The 18,764-nt window shown below is 40.9% G+C and overlaps 1 protein-coding gene across 5 annotated transcripts in view; it reads right to left on the bottom strand.

Annotated features, from left to right (window-relative positions):
• Positions 1 to 18,764, bottom strand: part of elmo1 (engulfment and cell motility 1 (ced-12 homolog, C. elegans)) — a 110,744-nt gene that overhangs the window by 11,264 nt on the left and 80,716 nt on the right. For 4 of the 5 annotated variants that reach the window (XM_039819819.1, XM_039819820.1, XM_039819821.1 and 1 more), the window contains 2 exons: positions 18,216 to 18,352; positions 1,491 to 1,654 (listed from right to left, as the gene is read on the bottom strand). In XM_039819819.1, coding sequence (XP_039675753.1) covers positions 1,491 to 1,654; positions 18,216 to 18,352 — 301 coding nt within the window. Of the gene's footprint in view, positions 1 to 1,490; positions 1,655 to 13,394; positions 13,836 to 18,215; positions 18,353 to 18,764 lie in introns of those variants that run through there. The other variant, XM_039819823.1, reaches the window with a different exon arrangement.

Here is an 18,764-nt window from a genome sequence, read left to right as displayed (position 1 = left end):
GCACAAAAAAGATATATAACACAATAAAAGGAAAGGGAAAAAGCCAAAAAGCATAATATGGGCACTTTTTTTTTCTGGGGAGTGTATTAAAATTAATTTGTGTATCCTCAGGAGTTGACCTGCTGCATGAATTCTTTATGTGATGTTGATTTTGTTTTTTGGTGTAAGCAACTTTCAGTACATGCAAAACTTTCCACATACATTGCAACAAACTGTAATTATAGCAGAAATACATTGGAGAGTTGTTTACAGGAGTCAAAATGATATCAAATGAAAAAAAGCTCTACAGGAGACAGCTTTGATCTGAAGCCATAATAGGTTGTCTTCACCTTCTTTTGATGTAGCCATTTTCTACAATAATTGATGGCAGAAAACTGTCAGCACTTACAGCAGGCAATACAGAGCTCCTTTAAATCTGCGGTCTGACACGCTCTGCTCATTATGTTCATAAGTCATGACTGTGCTGTATTTATTAGAGTAAAGTTACACCCTTGTGGAGTCTCACACTGTTGAAGAGAGACTCATCAGCCTGTGATGTTCAATGCTTTCCAACATTCATTCTGGAATAAAATGTTAAAATGTTCTTCATTTCAGCATCTAATTCACCCTGAGATTGAGTGTGAACTTGTTGCATTCTGCTGTACTCTGGTTTTTCCTAGTTAATACAGGGGATTCGATGTGTTATACATAATAAAAAAGTATAGATAAGATAACTACATAATTTTGGGGTACATTTTTCCGCAACTCCTTTTCGCTTTTGTTCTGCTTTCTCCGATAGGATTAATTGGTTGCTAAAGTTTGGTTTCTCCCTTCCAATATCGATTCAATAAGCCCTTGGCTCAGCATTGATTACTGTTCAGAGGGACAAGCTCTCTCTGTGAAACGATTTTCCAATAGTGCTAGCTACTCCATTAAATACAGAGAGGACAAAACAATGTTCTCCATTACAGGCCCTGCATCCAGGATCAGTCAATGAATGATCTATTACAGACTAGCTCTCCACGCTTAGTGAGCTGGAGGGTCGTTAATGGAGTATTCACTGGGAAGGCCATTTGCAGGCAATTTGAATTCAATGCATATTTTCAATCATGTGAGGAGAGCGCAGGTGCATGTATGCCAGTAGCTGGCATTTGGTTGACAAACGGAAAGGAGAAAAAAGAAGCGATTACACATATTAATGACCATGGCTCTTTTTTGTAGATGCAAATGATGTCCTCATTTGAGTTAAGCCCTGATTAGGTAGATGAAGAGAAGGTAAATATCACTGAGCAGTTCTTCCGACTCTACAGAAAATTTCTTACTTTTCTCTGTATTCAAAGTGGATTTTTCTCTAAAAAAAGCTGCCAGACATACAATATGCATGAATACATTTTTTGTTTATATTATTCACATTAAGTTCAGCATTTCGTTACCATCTCGACTTCAGATAACCAATATAACCCTTTGACAAATGTGTCAACATCATACTGATCATTGATTGCTCGACTCACAGGATGGGGCGGGACTGGAAGTCTTCCTGATTCATCCTTTCGGACTGGCGTATCTTCAGGATCTCTGTGTAGCTCAGGTTCTGCAGGCGACTCTTGAACTGGTCCAGAGAATTAGGCTTAAGAGTCAGCGCTCGCATTATCTGCTCCCTCACCACCTGCATTACCTGCAGAGGAGAAGAGGCAGAGAAGGGCAGCATGAGATCATCATGGATAGAGGAGCCATACAGGATGTAGAAATAGTGTGTGTATATATTGGCCACAGACAGAGTCTGTACAGTCAGGAAGTCAAAACCAACCCTCATCCTATTTTGGGGGGTCAGGGGAGCATATAAACTTCTGTTCACTTCCCAACAGGATTAATGTTTTTTTTCTTCCAGAACTGGAGCCTGTAATCCAGTCTGGTGCACTGAGCCTTTAGAGGAAAAGAGCAAAGCAGAATAATTTGACTGTGGCTAGTCAACTGTTAGGCCAAGTATCATGCATCAGTGAAATGCATCACAGAACTTGCCTATAATACCCCTGCTGGCTAATACCATTAGTCTGGCTGTGGCTGCAAAAGCATGACATGAGTGGTGTTCCAAGTCATCAATCCCACTTGAGGGGTCTTTGTGATCAACGGAGGTAGCAATACAATAGGAAAGCACTCCGCAACAACACATAAAACAGATCACGCATGTCTCGATCAATTAGCCTGCCGTGTATAGATTGCTGTCAGGAGATAATTGAAGTCTCCGCACAGAACTCATCAGCAGCAGTGAGCAAACAATAGCAATCCTCTCAACTAACATAGACCACAAACAAAAAAGAAGATATAATCTTACGTTCATGCAGAGAACAAAATTTAAAACAGAAAAACAGTGGTCAGTTGGGGGAAACTGACAAGGGGATTTGTATTTGACATCTCATTAAATCTGATCTTGAAAATAAATCAATAGATTGTGGCTTGAATGACTTGCACTAATATTGTTTTCATATTTTAGCTTTGAGCCCTGTACACTCGATATGACTCATTAAGATGTGGAATGGAATTAAACCCCAGTTTGAGCTACTTTATGACACTGATTTTTACAGTTAATAAAGCACCAATTCTTATCAAAGTATAAAATCTCCTCAACCTCCCGCACATACACAAGCCTTTGGAAAATGAATCCTAAGCTTAAGTGACAGCTGCTTCCATTTAGCTTTGCACTCTGACAATCTGATTTGCGGTCTGCATAACTATAATTGGAACACTAATATAACTCAATGATGGATTCTTTATTTGTGAAGGTATTCATCCCACACACAAGGGACTTGGTAGCAAACATCATTCCTAATGTGCTGAAATTGTTCAAACACAACAGAACATCACCTGCAACAGTGGTTTCCCTTCAAAACAGAGAATCTTACACAGCTCGGAAAGATGTGGGCCTGTAAATCCTGCTGAGGCACTATACGTGATATTTGGCTGTAAAAATAAACTTGACTCCATACCATTTCTCTAGCCAGGTTGATCAGCGCTGTTCCAGTTAATGCAGACAATGTGATGGTAGATGTGACAAGCAGCCCTGATTATGGATCAGCCTTGTTAGCAGCCAGCTCTGGGCCTGCAGATGCCGAATCACTGGATCAGATCATACTGAGGTGACAGAAAGAAATAGACCGTCTTCTCTTCCATTTGGTTTCACTCTATTGTATTTCTCTTTTCTCTGTGTGCCTTGATGATCAAATGCTTGAGGACACACAAGTATTTCCAGCCTCTGCAAACACTTCCTCACAATGCATCAACTCTATTACAACGACAGACAATAACAGTTAAGGGTGAGTTTTGCGTGTCATGTATTTACTCAGAAGTAAAGGTTTTTGTACTTTCCTTTTCTCCTGTTCTGTACTATTCGGTTTCATCTGGGCTCCTCGACCTTAACAACCATGCCAAAACCCAGTGAGCCAAAATCCCAAACATAGTCTTATGTAATACTATTTTCACTGTTTGCATTTACTGAAAGGCGATTACTCATCAACTTGCTAACCTCTGAATTCACACTAGTCAGACTAAGCCAGGGGTGAGAGCATTACAAATAGATTGGAGCTGCCAAAAATGAAATATGAACAGCACAAACCTCCACCCGGCACCAAAGACCCAAGACGACAAAGGCGATCGAGGATAATCCTCTTGAAACAGCACTGCATTCGCTGTGTAAAAAAATACATTAAGATGTGGTCTGGTCCCCTTTATGAAACGCTGACGCTTTACAGTGAGGGTGCCACAAAAAGGAATTAACCCATTTCTCATTCTATATCTGATAAGCCCTGAAGGTAACGTTCAACTCCCACCACAAAAAAATGCTAGAAAAAAAGTAATTTTCTCACTGATTACACAATTTAATCCAGGGATTATCTTTTGGAATGCAAATATGTTCAGAGGCGGTAATCACAGTGTATTTTCTAACAAACAGTCAACAAATTGACCTTGAAAAAAAACACACACACGACAACAGCAACAGAAAAGAGGACGTTTGGTCAAAGAGTTATTTAGAAAAGCAAACGTGGCTTTTTTGCCAGCTGAGCTTTGAAATGCGCTTTTGTAAATATTAGTGACCAGATATGACAAACCATTCCAATCCTCCAGTTGATGTATTTCAATAATCACTTGCCGTCTAGATTTTGACTCTGCGTGACACACACAGTCTGATTTACCTGCAAAGCTCAGACACAGACCCACATCTGTGCAAATGAGGTCTTCTCTCGTGTCATCCAAATCTAACTGGCATTAAAGTTGATGCAGAACATCAATGTCTCAGCACAAGTACATCCTTAATATCCACTTCGACAGAAGCAGACAAAAGTTAAGATCATGATCTTGGTTGTTTAAATCTCGGTTGTTTAAAAAAGAAGCACTGCTCTTGGCCCTGTGTGCAGAATATTAACCTCATAAAATAATTTGGAAACCAGCGTGTACAGGTCACAGAAGACCACAAGAGAGCGAGGGTCGACACTTCCCCCTCCCCATGGGTCAAGACCTGTTTTTGGTGACTACGTGCAGACTCTGAGCTAAAATGTAGGCTTGTGGTAGCCAGTTCTAGGAAGGTTTTAATTTTTTTATTCATGTGTCTGTCCCTTTCCATCCTTCTATCAGTTTAGCCATTCATAAAGACAGCTGTCCATTCCTCCCTCAGCTGAAACGGCGTGGAACATATTTATGTTAACTCTCACCGCTGGGTGTTATCTCCACGTAAGGCGGTTTTCTGTATTCTCCCTGTAATGTGTATGCCATATTGTCATGGGGAGAAACAGGTGTCCAACTAACAGCAGATTTACAACCCCCAGCACCGACACTCAGCCTCCCATCCTCCTGTTTGAGCTGAAAAATGAGCAGACAAATGGATGAAGCCACAGCTTCCAATCATGCTACGAGAGATTCATCACTCCTGTCCACTACTTTTAATGACAACTTCACCGAGTTGCCTATCATACATTTCCATACATACACACTCCTATAGTCCTGATAATTAAGCCTTAAATTAATTAATTTTCCTATTAGGATTACAAATGGTCTGTCAGTGTGTCTAGAAGGAACATTTTCCCTTAAGAAGCTTTTGAAAAATAAAGAAAATTGTAAAACAAAAAGAGAGCTTTGAAAACCATTTGCAGTCCCCCAAAACACCAATTTGATCCCCTGAAATCATATAACTGGTAACTTTTTAACGCAGATCTGATTGTCACCTGCCGCTTGCTTTCCAGCGCTGGTGTTTTGGCAGAGCCGTCCCAGGAGAATGTTCATTAATATGCCTTGTTTAGAGTCATATCTCTGACAGTAAAACAATTCTGTTGGCCCATGTGGCTGCACTCATGCTAATTAACACCACGGATATTCATCACATTTAATACGAACACATGGTCCTTTCACAACAGGGTGGAGGGGCATTATGAATATTTTATGTTCTTCCTTTTTTTCATCTGCTGATTGCTCAGAGAGCACCTTGGTAGAGGTGAGATGACGTCAGCGCTGGAACAAACTTTGCAGGCTGAGCTCACTCGGGATATATTTAGGCTCAGTTTTGTACTGCAGTCATCTTTGCTGCACTCTGGGTGATAAGTGCAGAATTGTTCATTGTCCGAGCTATTGTCTACATTTCCGCTCACACTCCCTAATCTCTTCCAGACAACAGGCCATCATTCTTTCTTGTAGCTCGTTAGAAGGGAAGTTAGGCAGCAGAGCAAGTGTCAGTAAAAGTAATTAAACACTGTCCCGTGAGCCGTCTAGTACAAGTAATGAAGAGCTGGCCACACAGACTCGTCTTCCACACTCCTCCATCCTCACTCTTCTACTCTCTTCCTTTCAGTCTCTCTCCTCAAATGGGACAGTTGGGCAGTTCCTCTTTCCTGAAGTCGCCCCGCCATCCATCATTGACAACGCATCAACGGTAACAAATTACCGTCCTTCCTCACCGACCGATCGACTGTCGCCGCTGCTCCATTTACCTAAGAGGATGCTAATGACATCATTTACCAGCTGTCAATCAAATGCTCACCCGCCACTCAAACCTGGGTGGGGAAATCTGGAGATTGTGCTGGAGAGGCACTTTGGTGTGCATGTAGACAAAACATGCTTACCCACACACAAAAGGAAGCAGTCACACAAATGTAAGAGCACACACACACACACGTTCACTTCAGAGTGCCTGTTTTGTTTTTTTGATAAGCAGCAGAAAAAAGAGAATTCAGGGAACCCATGTTCCTGTTATTGAAATGGTAATTACATTCTCCCTCTCTGCCACCATATTCAATTAATAATGATCTCCTTCAAAGATGACCATTAAACATAAAACAATGCCACAGAGATGGACATGAAAGGAGGCCTGTCTCTTATCGTACAGTGAGAGGAGTGCTGCTACGGGTTGTATTAAATTTAGAAGCGGATGAAAATGCATTGAATAAAGATGCAAAAAATATGTATTAGAAGCTGACAGGAGTTCTAAGAAGCAGTGGTTGAAGATTCATGGCTCGACTACTAAACAGAGGGCAAAGCTGCCGTTGTCACTGTTAAATAATTTTATATTCTATACTTTAAAAACAATTGGGCTTTTAAGCAGGAGTATAGCTACCAGACTCTACACTGGATCAAAATTAAGTATTGACAGGTTTAGGACAAGCCCTGTTAGTCCATTCACTATGTAGGCAACAGATATTGTTTACTTCTGGTTTCTGTTTTTGAAATGATAGTGACACTAATCTATGCCAACAATGCCGACTGTGTCGGTTTTCGCTCTCTGTCAGCCGCACGGTCTGTGTCAGAGGACGTTTGGGGAGGCACAACAAAACACAGATCTCCGTCTGACAGACCGCACACACACTACGGTTTTGCTTTGGTCACAACACAGTGTAATGCTTCAAAGGCTTCCCAGTTGGGCTACAAAAAGTTTGTTCTGAAACAACAGTCCATGCTGCTCTGTGTGTCAGCTGTCGCCGGTGTTACAGAAACATTTTAGATGACGTAAAGGTGACAACATGGGACAACCTTCATCCCCATGTGGATGGGAATACTGCCATCAGCCAGGATAGGGATTGTCATATGTGATCAAATTAATAAGGGTCACACAACAGGCAGCATAAGAGATTGTTGACAACAACTGTTGGCTGTCATTGGCATTGCTTTAGAATCTAAGCCATGCGTACATAATGACTAGAGGTCGATTCATTAGTCGATTAAATGATTAATCTGCTAAATTTGCTGGTTAGCTTCTAAAATGTGAGCACTGGCTTTTTTTCTCCATGTAATACTATTGTAAACTTCATATATTTGGGTTTTGGACTGTTGGTTTAACAAGATAAGTAATTTGAAACATCACCATGGACAATGGGAACAAATATACTGGGCATATTTTATTAGTTTATGGCATTTTTTTGACAAAATGTCTAACTAATCAATGATGAAAATAATGTTAAGTTAGTTAGTTGCAACCCTAGTAATGACCTTTCACAGAATAATGCTAAATCTTTGTAATTCTATTCTTCTTCTATTCTGTAATTCAGACATATATGTGGCGGCAGCCTTACACTGCTTGATGTATTGTATAAAATGCCAAACAACAGACAGGCAGAGTTACATTTCATAAAGGGTGAAGAACAAGATGTGAATGCTGCAGACAGATTCATAGATTATATTTAGTATATTCAGCTTTTCTTGTTAAGACTCTCCTAACAACCCTGTCATGGCTCTATGTCAAGTCTGCAGAGAGCAACTAAGTGGAAAGGCACTACTTTCCTCCATTAAAATTTCAATTATGTATCTACCCCCCACGGCTGGAATGTAAGGAGTCACTGTATCTGGGTATTTCAATAAAATAAAATAGAGGGGAAAGGGACAGGGTAAATGTGACTTTAAAGCGGAGTGAAAAGCAGCTCTTTTCTCTCTTAGTGAATGCCTTAGGGACCTGTTTGACAGCATTACTGCACCACAGGGAACAGCACATACTGTACTGTAGGCACACTCTCTCAATATACACACTTATACTGCACACCTTCTAATTCATTCCTTCTGTTACATGCATTATACAGTATGAACAATCACCAACACACGCAAAACTAAAAATACTAGCGACTATGCCACGTAAATTCCCAATATTTCCATGCACACACACACACACACACACACACACACACACACACACACACACACACACACACACACACACACACACACACACACACACACACACACACACACACACACACACACACACACACACACACACACACACACACACACACCTGGAGACCACCCTTCATCAATCCTATTCTTCCTTCCGCATGAGTGATGAAGGCTGTTGCTGCTAGCTGTTGTTGCCATATTTAGAGTGCTAGCACTGCATGCCCAGATAAACTGTCAGAGGAGCTCTTTTTCAACAACCGGCTCCATGTGAGGTGTGGCACAGTCCATATGGATGACTGGAGTCATAGAAGTCGCCTGGGAAATCGCCACTTACTGTGCATCAAGAAATGCTGATGAAAGCCAAGTGCTGACCTTGGCTTGTGCACAGCTTTGAATTTATGAGTGTTTTATTATGCCACGGTTGTTGCAGGAAATATGAACATTCTGCATTAATTGCCCCAGAGGCATGAGTAAATTAGTTGTGATTAAACATCCATACAAGGACATCAAAACAGGTATTATTTCATTATATCTCATATAATAACGAATATCAGGGATGATCCCTATCCTACAGTCTATCTACCAATAATGCCATTTATGCCAATTACCGGTCCTTCAAACCAAATGTTTGACATTGCAAAGAGTGGAGAGAGCTGCACAAGCCATAGCAGTGGACACTACGCAGATTTTCCATGAGGTTTTGCTGCAAATTTGCTGATTTCCACATGCAACAGAAACCAGGGATTGATTTGGCATACACTAGATATGGTGCTAGTTAGCTGCTTTGCATAATTATGTGCTGCTCTTCATTCTGCCCAATACCTCTCGCTTTCACGTGTTTGGTCTGACACAGAGTAATTAAATTATGCCAGTGTTGCTTTGACCCAGCCAACCCCTTGCCTTTTTGCTGCTGTGTAAAGGAAGGTAGACTATCGAAACACCATGACACCGAGACAGAAAACTACTGAGTGCCAGATATCTTCCACACATGCTTCATCACCCTCACACTGACAGATGAAGTGCCTCAAATTAAACTCAAATTCAACCAATGATACATCCAAACTAGATTATCAGGTGATGCCAATGATGAGGCCTACAGCAGCCATATTCCAGCACATAACCACAAAAAGACACACAAGAGCCTTTGTGGAGACTTAATTGTCTGCAAGGAATCTAAAGTATATACTGTGCATAGACAGCTGTGCACAAAAATGATTACACACACATTTGTATCACAGAAATGCACACTCAGTTAATATACAAACAGATGTAAATAAATGAATAGAGAAATAAAAAACTAAATCAAAAGAAAAGAAAACTTGATTTTATTCGTCTTTTATCCTGCTGATTTCCAGTGAGTTGCTGTGAAGATGAGATGATAGTATCATTATCGTGACACAACAAAACAAAATGTTAGCTCTGCATCTCTGCTCATGCAACATGATGGTTTGATGCTAATGGCTGATGATCTCTCTGGTCTGATTAGCTTCTGCACTGTGAGTGGGCCAACACTGCCTGAGATCAGAGATGCCCCCCCTCCAGGCACACATAAAACGCACACTCGTGAACGCACAAAAAGAAACAAGTCCCAGACACAAAGCTCGGCATTTACACTGCTCTTGCTACGCACTCAAAAAATAAAAAAACATACAAACAAAAACAAACTCGTAAATAATACACATAAAAACATACACACCCCTACAAGGACTCAGATTTGTTGCGAAGCATGCACCAAACACACATTCACGCACTGTCCGAGTGCGCATACACACGTGCAAAAACAATAAAGCAAACCTTGTTAAGGGAGTGGGAGGTGAGGCAGCCAGGCAGAAAGATATAAATAGCCTGTCTGAATTCAACAATAGAGGTGGAGGGGGGGTCGAGAGACAAGAATGAGGAGGAGGAAAAGAAACCACAGGAAGGAGAGAAAGACAAAAAGGAATAGAGGGAGGGAAACGGGTAAATAAAGATCTAGAGTGTTGTAGAGGTAAATTAAACCAGTATGGGATAAGAAAACAGCGGGTCTCATTACAGGAGAGGAGAGGAGTGGGGGAGGGGCTGGTTTACTGTGTCCTGATACGAGTCATAAATGTACCGCTTCATGCAAAGCTTGACAGCAGCAGTCACAGTGGTTGGCATATGGCAGCGTGTGCAGCACTTACACCAACTGTCCCAAGCTGCTTCTTGGAATCCAAAACAGGGCATCCGATCATAACCTTTGGCACATGCACTCACGTTATCATTGTCCCATCCCTTTGTTTTGACTGGACACACCAGCACTCATTTCAGAATCAGAATCAGAAAGCGTTTTATTTCCAAGTACGTTTTTTAACACATACAAGGAATTTGTTGCTGCTGCTGGGGCTTTTGAGCATTGCCATTTGAATAATCCCACATACTGCAGGACAGGTCAGTCTTCAACATGGTTGAACAAAGCAGATTATCTACTCTCCTCCGTCACCTCAGGCCAGAGCAGAAATGTCAAACCCCGATAAAAAAAAAAAAGGCATTGCTTGGTTTATTTAACTGAAGTGCTCGTCCATGGCTTACTCTAAAGAATGGGTGACTTGGTTCAAGAACTCTTGCTCAAGGGCACTTTTACAGGACACCGTACATAGAGTTATACAGACAGCAATGGGTTTTCTTAGTGATTGAACTTGGCTCGCTATTTAGAGAACAGTATCATTAACAGGGCTGCAGCTGATGTTTATTTTTTAGTGTTGATTAAAGGAATAGTTCCACATTTTGGAAAATACACTACAGCGAGGACACAGTTAGTTTAGCATAAAGAATGTTAACATCTGACCTGGCCCTGCCAAGAAATAGTCCAGCACTCCAGTAAAACCAAAACGGGTTACTTTTACACTTTGGTTTTTTACCACTAAAACAAATGAGATATATTAATGAGTGAGCTGAGCTTAAAGGAACACGTCGACTTATTGGGACTTTAACTTATTCACCGTATCCCCCAGATTTAGATAAGTCCATACATACCCTTCTCATCTCCATGCGTGTCATAACTCTGTCTGGCGCACCCACTGCCAGCCTAGTTTAGCACAGATCCTGGAGGTAACCGGCTCCAACTAGCCCACTGCTCCCAATAAGTTACAAAATAACGCCAACATTTTCCTATTTACATATTGTGATTTGTATAGTCACAGCGTGTACAAACAACAAGGTCACATGAGACAGCCATCTTCTAACCGTATACATACCGGGAACTATATTCTCAGAAGGCGAAGCACTGCTACTTCTGCTACTTTGGCGGAGTGATTTGCACACACGAGAAGCCCCATGGTGAGGAGCAGAGAGTAACAACGGTGCTTTTCAGGTGTTGCGCTGATCACTCCGCCCAAGTAGCAGTGCTTCACCTTCTGAGAATATAGTTCACGGACTATTTATCGTTAATGTTGACCTTGTTATCTGCTATGCCTGCTTTATCTTACATAAAAGGAAAAGGTTGCTTCTATTGAGAGCAGTAAGCTGGTATGAATACCTCAAGGATCTGTGCAAATCAACTAGCGCCTAGCCAACCTGGGGGCACCAGACAGAGTTACGACACGCACAGAGATGAGAAGGGTATGTATGGACTTATCTAACTCTGGGGGATACGGTTAATAAGCTAAAGTTTTTTGTTTTTTTTAGATGAATCAATTATTGGTTTATAAAATGTCAGAAAACTGTGAAAAACGGCCTTCACAATTTCCAAAGCCCATGTTAACTTTTTAAAATTTTTATATTCTTGTAAATTTAATGCAATGAAAAGAAATCTATGCATTAGAGAAGCTGGAACATGCAAATGTGTGGCACATTTTCAAGACCAATGACCAATGATTCAGCACTTAACAAAATTGCTGAAAAATAATCTTTTGTCAATCAACTGATTAATTCATCTACTTAAAAATTCAGCACAATTCAATAGATTATACACCCAGTAGCCAAAACATAGGCTACATTCACACCACTACATTCTTATTTAAAAACGCATATATTTTTGCTACATTTACGCCTCACGTCCACACTACTCTGGTGTTTCCGAGCCTCTAAAACGGACACATTTGGAAAAGCTGCTGACCGCGTTTTAGTTTGAAAACTCTGTGACTACCTTTGGAAACAATGACGCAGACACCTACATTCACTCCCTGATTGGGTCTTATCAGTCAGGACGTGTCCTTCCCTGATTCGTCATGCCCCTATCACGTGACCATTTTCCGGTGGTTAATTTAACACGGATAACAAAATACAGCCGTTTCTGACATTGTTGCCTATGCTTGCAGCTGTTGTGCAGTTAAATTGTGCATTTTGTAATGGTACTACTGCATGTGCAAGAGTAAGCTATTATTAGACCGATTTGTGACAATTTCCGTGTCCAGCAGCAATATTAGCCTTACCGACATGCGCATGCCTAGTGAATGAATGAGATATGCATTTTCAGGCGTGCAAGTATGGACGGAGATTAGTTCTGAAACGCCGGTTTAAAATGAAAACACAGTACTGTGGATGTAGCCATAGTTCCTTCAATCAAAGCCAAGCCTAAAAGCACAGTGGATACATTTGTACAGTGTATTGTCCAAAACAAATGAAATCAGGTTCTGGCAGTATTTCACAGACTCCTGCTCTACAATCTGGGGCTGACCCACTGTAATCCTGTGTCAAACCCCTCTGGCTAAAACACTGGTTGAAGCACATCCAATGTAGTCCGAGACAGTGTGGAGGAGATCACTAGTAGTGGCATCAAATTCCTCTGGTGACAAACAGTGGGTGTTGGTGATGTGGAGTAATCTCATTCACAACAACAAAGCCCAACCCCCACATGCACACACACTGTACACTGGAATACAGATGATGCCTGGAGTGTATTTGTGGGTAGGTGTGTGCACACATGCATGTAAATGTGGGTGTGCATTGGTGAGGGTGTAAATGTAATATATATATGTGTGTGTGTGTGTGTGTGTGTGTGTGTGTGTGTGAGATAATTAAAAGGCTATGATCTGGGTCCTTGTCTAACCTGCTTACGCCTCGCCGAGTCTACACCCCATCTGTCCCTCCTCTTTCTCTTCCGCTGAGCCCCTGTCCCATCTTCACCATCCCTGCCTTTTCTTCTCCTCTCCATCCTCACTCCCCTCCTCCTCCACAGCACATATCACCCACAATGCATTCCACAACACAAACAGTCCTCCTTCCTCTTTTACTACTACCTCCCCTTGCTCCATCCATCCATCCAAATTGAAAAAACACTCAATCTTTCTCATTTCCCTTCTTTTAGTACTTACATGTCACCTCCATGTTTCCAAGTGTGGTGTGATACTCTCCACAGTGACTGGTGAATCCTCGTGCTTTTGCCAGAGAATGAGTGTTAAGCGCCTTACGGGAGACAAGGATGGATGGAAGGATGGATGGAGGAAGCAGATGGCTCCTTGGAAGAGCGCTCTAGCTGATTGTGGACAGTTAGCTTTAGCGTTAGCCACAATAAGGGAAGACTTGTCTGTCAACACTGCTCGTGCACCTCCTCTTTTGCCTTTTCCTTTCTTGGCTATTTGTGCCTTTAGGTTTCCTATTTGATTCTTTCTTTAATCATCTTCCCTTTAAATAAAAAACAAAAACACCAACTCTCCTTGTTTCTTATTTAATTGTCCACTCTACTATGATATTTGTGTATGCCTTTCTTTCTGCCTTCCTCGCTCCCTCTAAGAGCATCAGCCGGGCTGCTCTGCATCGCTTATGTTGATCTCCGGGCTTATGCCCTGATTGGACACACGCCACGATCAGAGACGCCAATGGTTGTGCAGCAAGTGCATCACATGATAAGTGTGTGTTAAAGGGGGTTTAGACAGAGGAGAGGGAGGGATAACAGAAGAGGAGGAGAAGGAGGAGGAGGGGTATCGTGAGTGGTGCAAGCCGCTACATCAGTGAGGGATTTTTTTTTTTATCCAAGTGCCTGCGCAGAGAGAGATGGAGCCTGTTTTTTCCTCTGGTGAGGAGGTGGAGGAGGAGAAGAAGGTCTCAGCTCAGACGTTTCGATGAAGAGACGACATGCAGCCGTACAAAAAAAAAAAAAAAAAAAAGAGTCTCTGATAAACGCACACAAGCACTGATTCGTATAAAAACAAGCGTGTACACATACAGCGGAGAAGTGGCTCCATCTTACCGAAACAAAGCCACAGTAGTGCAGCGCAGCAGCAGTAATTGGACACAGGTTGCTATGGAAACAAGGGAAACGGTTGCTAGACGGTCGGAGCTGTGCCCTGGGAGCATCAGACTTGCCTCCATTAAACACACACACATACACACAACACACACACACACACATCTTGTTCTCTACTACCACTTCTTTTACTAAACACTACATTCTGAAAGCAAACAAGACAGACTGTGTAGTGGCTGTACAATGGTGTGTGTGTGTGTGTGTGTGTGTGTGTGTGTGTGTGTGTGTGTTTGTTTGTGTGTGTGTGTGTGTGGTGGGGGGGCTTCAGTGCCATGGTGTTTTTAAGCTTCATTTAAGCCTTTGTCTATAATGAGCATACATTAATGTAAGTTTATGTGTGTGGGTTCATGTCTTTGTGTGCAGGGAAGATGCTCAGTCAGCCATGAAGAGCCAGCGACTGAGAGAGCCTTCAGCGTTTAAGAAATGCTCACACACTTGCAGGCCACAGCACCGCGCACATCCAAATATCGATAAAACCTGAACATTAGTTCATTACATTAGGTATTCCACACCTCAGAAAGCTCAGTGTCTGGCAGTGTCTGTGAGAAATGCAGGGAAACTTTACAACTAGCCTTGTTTTGAAGTGGACGCCCTCAGGATTATCCTTGAGGCAGCTTATTAACCTTCCACACAGCCCAGAGAGGATATATCCTCATATACTGTATGTACATGAGGAATTGATTACCTCATTGCAATTACATTTACACATTATCGTTACAAACTATTATAACACAAATCTTTCAGATTGTTGCCTACCAAACACCAAAGCATATTTGTGAATATCAGTATGACTATAATTTTCTAGTTATGAGTAATTACTACTTAAGACTCAATCTTCATCAAGACACCACAAAAAAAGACCATCAATTTCTTAGTCGACTGAGACACCAGTAATCAATTACATGACTGATTGCCCAATACGAGGCAACTCAACTACAAAGTTCAATAGTCCAGTTTAAATGACCAATTGATTGGAGTTAAAAGGACAATAACTGTGCTTCAAATCAGCTGAAGTGAGATGGACAACATTACTATAATGTATTACTGATCCGAGCCTCTGTTCACAGTTATGCCTGCACCATCCATTATTAGGCAAGTCAGGACTTACTGTTCAAATCCGTATTAACTTTGACATTATTCATCAAAAACTGGTATTTCCATCTTCCTATCCCTTATAGACACAGTAAAATAAAAAATAAGTTTTCCAAGTTCCAATCCTGTATCCCTGTGTTAATTGTTCAGTTATCAGTGATTTTCTTTTATCTTGTCATTTAATTACTTACTTTACTGAACCCATAAAGCATTTAAACTTAAACCTAATTTCTCCTTTTTGTCATTACTAATATTTTATCATTTTTATTTGCTCATGATAATACTCAGGGTTTAGTGGGATTTAAACTGAGCTTTCCCATCTTCCTCCTCTCCATCTTCATTTTATTAAATGTGCAGTCAATGACTGTTTCAGTTACAGATAAACAACTCTGTTTCTTTGTGACAGAATTGGGTACAAAATGACAACTTTCAGACATCATCATAGGGGCTGATGTCCCCACAGTGTTTCTAAGTTCATAACCGATAAAAACTGAGACACACAGCATTAGGGGCCGGAAGCGCAGAGCTATGCACGCACCATTTAGCTGATAGGAAGCCCTCGAGACCAAACAGTCTTACTATCGACAAGCTGCTGCTGAATTTCAAACTCCCAAGGTACGGAGTGATGAAAGATGAGGTCGTGGAGGGAGAGGGGAAAGAGAAGGAAAGCACCATCTATCCCAACTCAATCGAAACTGACTCTTGCCTTCCAGGGAGGAGTGTGAAGGATGGGATTGGGTAATAGGATCGCTTGCAAGAGGATGTGTGTGTATGATACATGTGTTGAATTCTCCCCCAAAATGAACTAGAAATACAGCTTAACATGAGATGGTGGTAGTCATTCCAAGCCTATTAGAGATGGTCGCATCACTCCCGGCATTTCTATCATTAAAAAAATCAAGTTTCAGTAAATTATTACCATTTAGATCATCAGACGTGACAAATTATCCTAACATAATACCAAAAATACCAAACATTAAATCATGCTCAGAAGTGAAGGTTTTTTAGTCCCAGATGGTGGTGAGGACTTCAATAGACTGTAGATGGATTCAACAATGGCTACAGAGGATCACAAAATCTTTCTGTTTTTCATCTTGACTACAATATGTTGTAATTCTTCATTTGTGGCCTGCTGCAGTAGATCAAACTACTGTACAAAGTCTCAAAACAACAATACATTTCACAATCACTCACTGAATTAGCGATTACAGTGTCACTTTCATGTAGCACAATATGTGTCCATTTACAGTAGTGTGACATATTTGAGCTGCAGAGCAAATGTAGAGGTGAGGACCGGCTTATTTATGTGTGAGCCAGTGAATATGAGCAGATGATTCGGACCAGAGCTTGGGACACAGGGTGGCTTGTAGCTTGTGTCAGTCTGTTATTTGACAGCATAAGATAATCATAATTTGTTTGACAAATCAGGGAAAAGGGATATGGCATCTGTTGACCGCTACATCTGATGCCCAATTGAATACACAACATACAATATCTGTCATAAACACCTCATTACTATCATATTACTACTGTCTGGCAGTGCACACACACTCATATTTCCTGTTTGGCCGATTCAACATTAGCCAGCTTACAGGAAGTTTTTCATCTTCATCCAGACTCCACTGAGCTCCAAATGAAGATGTAGTAGCTTAATCAGTGGCTCAGCCAATAGAGGCAGCTAATGTTTCATATTCGAGAAAGAATGAAAAAACAATGTACAAATAATTCTAATTCTAAAAAGCCCCTGAGATGTGTATGACGTTCCCTTAATCTGCACCTTTAAAAAAGAAGCGCCTAAAGCATGTTCATCTTTGCAAACAGGAAAAAAACATTTCCATGTCTATGTACAATAATCAGGCATGCTATTTGCTTGGGACTCTTGGCAATGCCATTCTAATAACTAATAGAATTTTAGATATGATTAATACTGCTGTAATTAAGAGTGAGCTGTGTGACTGTGCTTCCTGCCAGGTTCTACAACAGAAAGCTTATGAAGCATGGCAAAATTCCTACTGTGCAATAATTCTGTATGAAGTTCACTTTCATTCTGTCCTCGGTGTCATCATCTACTAGGTGTCATTTTGGATTCTCAACTCAAGTTTGAAGCCCATATTAGGAAACTGTCCAAAACTATCAAAACCAATTTAATGAAACCAATTTCCGTTTGATACGACCGTGTATATCTGTCAAAGCAGCTCAAATGTATACGCCTGCCATGATTTTATCACATATACATCATACATATATCCATCTGTTGCACTGCTTCTCTGTAACAATTTTTCTGTATGCTCACTGGGGAATAAACAAATAAATAATCAAATATGAAAGCAAAGTCAAACATTTCTCACTTTTGATTGCACAAAGATTCATGCTGTCATAGTCTTCTTATAATGTTGCAACTTCCTGTGTTCAGTTCTTTTAACATTTTATATAGTCAAAGACATGAGCTGTGTCCCAAATCAACAGGGAATTGTAAAAAAATCAACTGTCATGGATCAAACTGGGAAAAGCTACTGACAATTTCTAACTTAAAAACTTATCAAAACATGTTCCTGTAGCAGTTTCATCTGTTTCTACAATATGTACCAGCTGTGAGAAGTCCATCAACAACACTCGCAAATCAAACAAATTTAGGATGCAAACTGGCATCAAGTGTACTTAATTTTGTCACTTTTCCAATGTGAATGCACTAAAAAAACCTAGTTGTATAATCAGTACGTACATGGAAATGGGACACAGGGAGGATTCTTATTAATCTCAACCTCCCATCTCCCAAAAACACACACATGCAGTGTACCTTGTTGAAGTCTTCACTTGTGGCCCTCATCTCCTTCCAGGTTTTGTTGAGCAGCTGGATGCAGATGCAGAAGAATTCTTCAAAGGACCGATCATGGGTGAAGAACATGGGGTGGAAGTCGTGGCAGTTTTCACTCGCTGTGGACACAGGAGAGAGAAAAGTTGTCACCTACAGTACAGCAGCAGATTAAATGAAAGCTGATTCGGGTAAGTGACAGCAATCCATTTTATGTCCACACTTAATTTAACACAAAACAAATTACTTTTAATTATACATAATTGTAAGGCTAAAAACAGTACTGTAATACAGTACAGTTATAATATTTAGCACTACTATACAATTATTTACAAAGTAATGGGTAAGCATTTGGTTTCAATTGAATATTGTGTTGCTCGAGGCAAACCAATACTGGCACAGTTACATTAGCAGTTGCAGTCTGACAAGCATCTTTTATCTTTATCTACTCCCCAAACGCCCTTGTTGGACCAGAGAATTGTTTTTATTATAGCCATTTTGTGATTATTGATTGGTGATTCGTCAGTTTAGTTT

The sequence above is a fragment of the Perca fluviatilis genome, chromosome 13 (genome assembly GCF_010015445.1).
Source record: "Perca fluviatilis chromosome 13, GENO_Pfluv_1.0, whole genome shotgun sequence".
Classification (NCBI taxonomy): Eukaryota; Metazoa; Chordata; class Actinopteri; order Perciformes; family Percidae; genus Perca; species Perca fluviatilis.
This window is presented reverse-complemented; position numbering and strand designations above follow the sequence as displayed.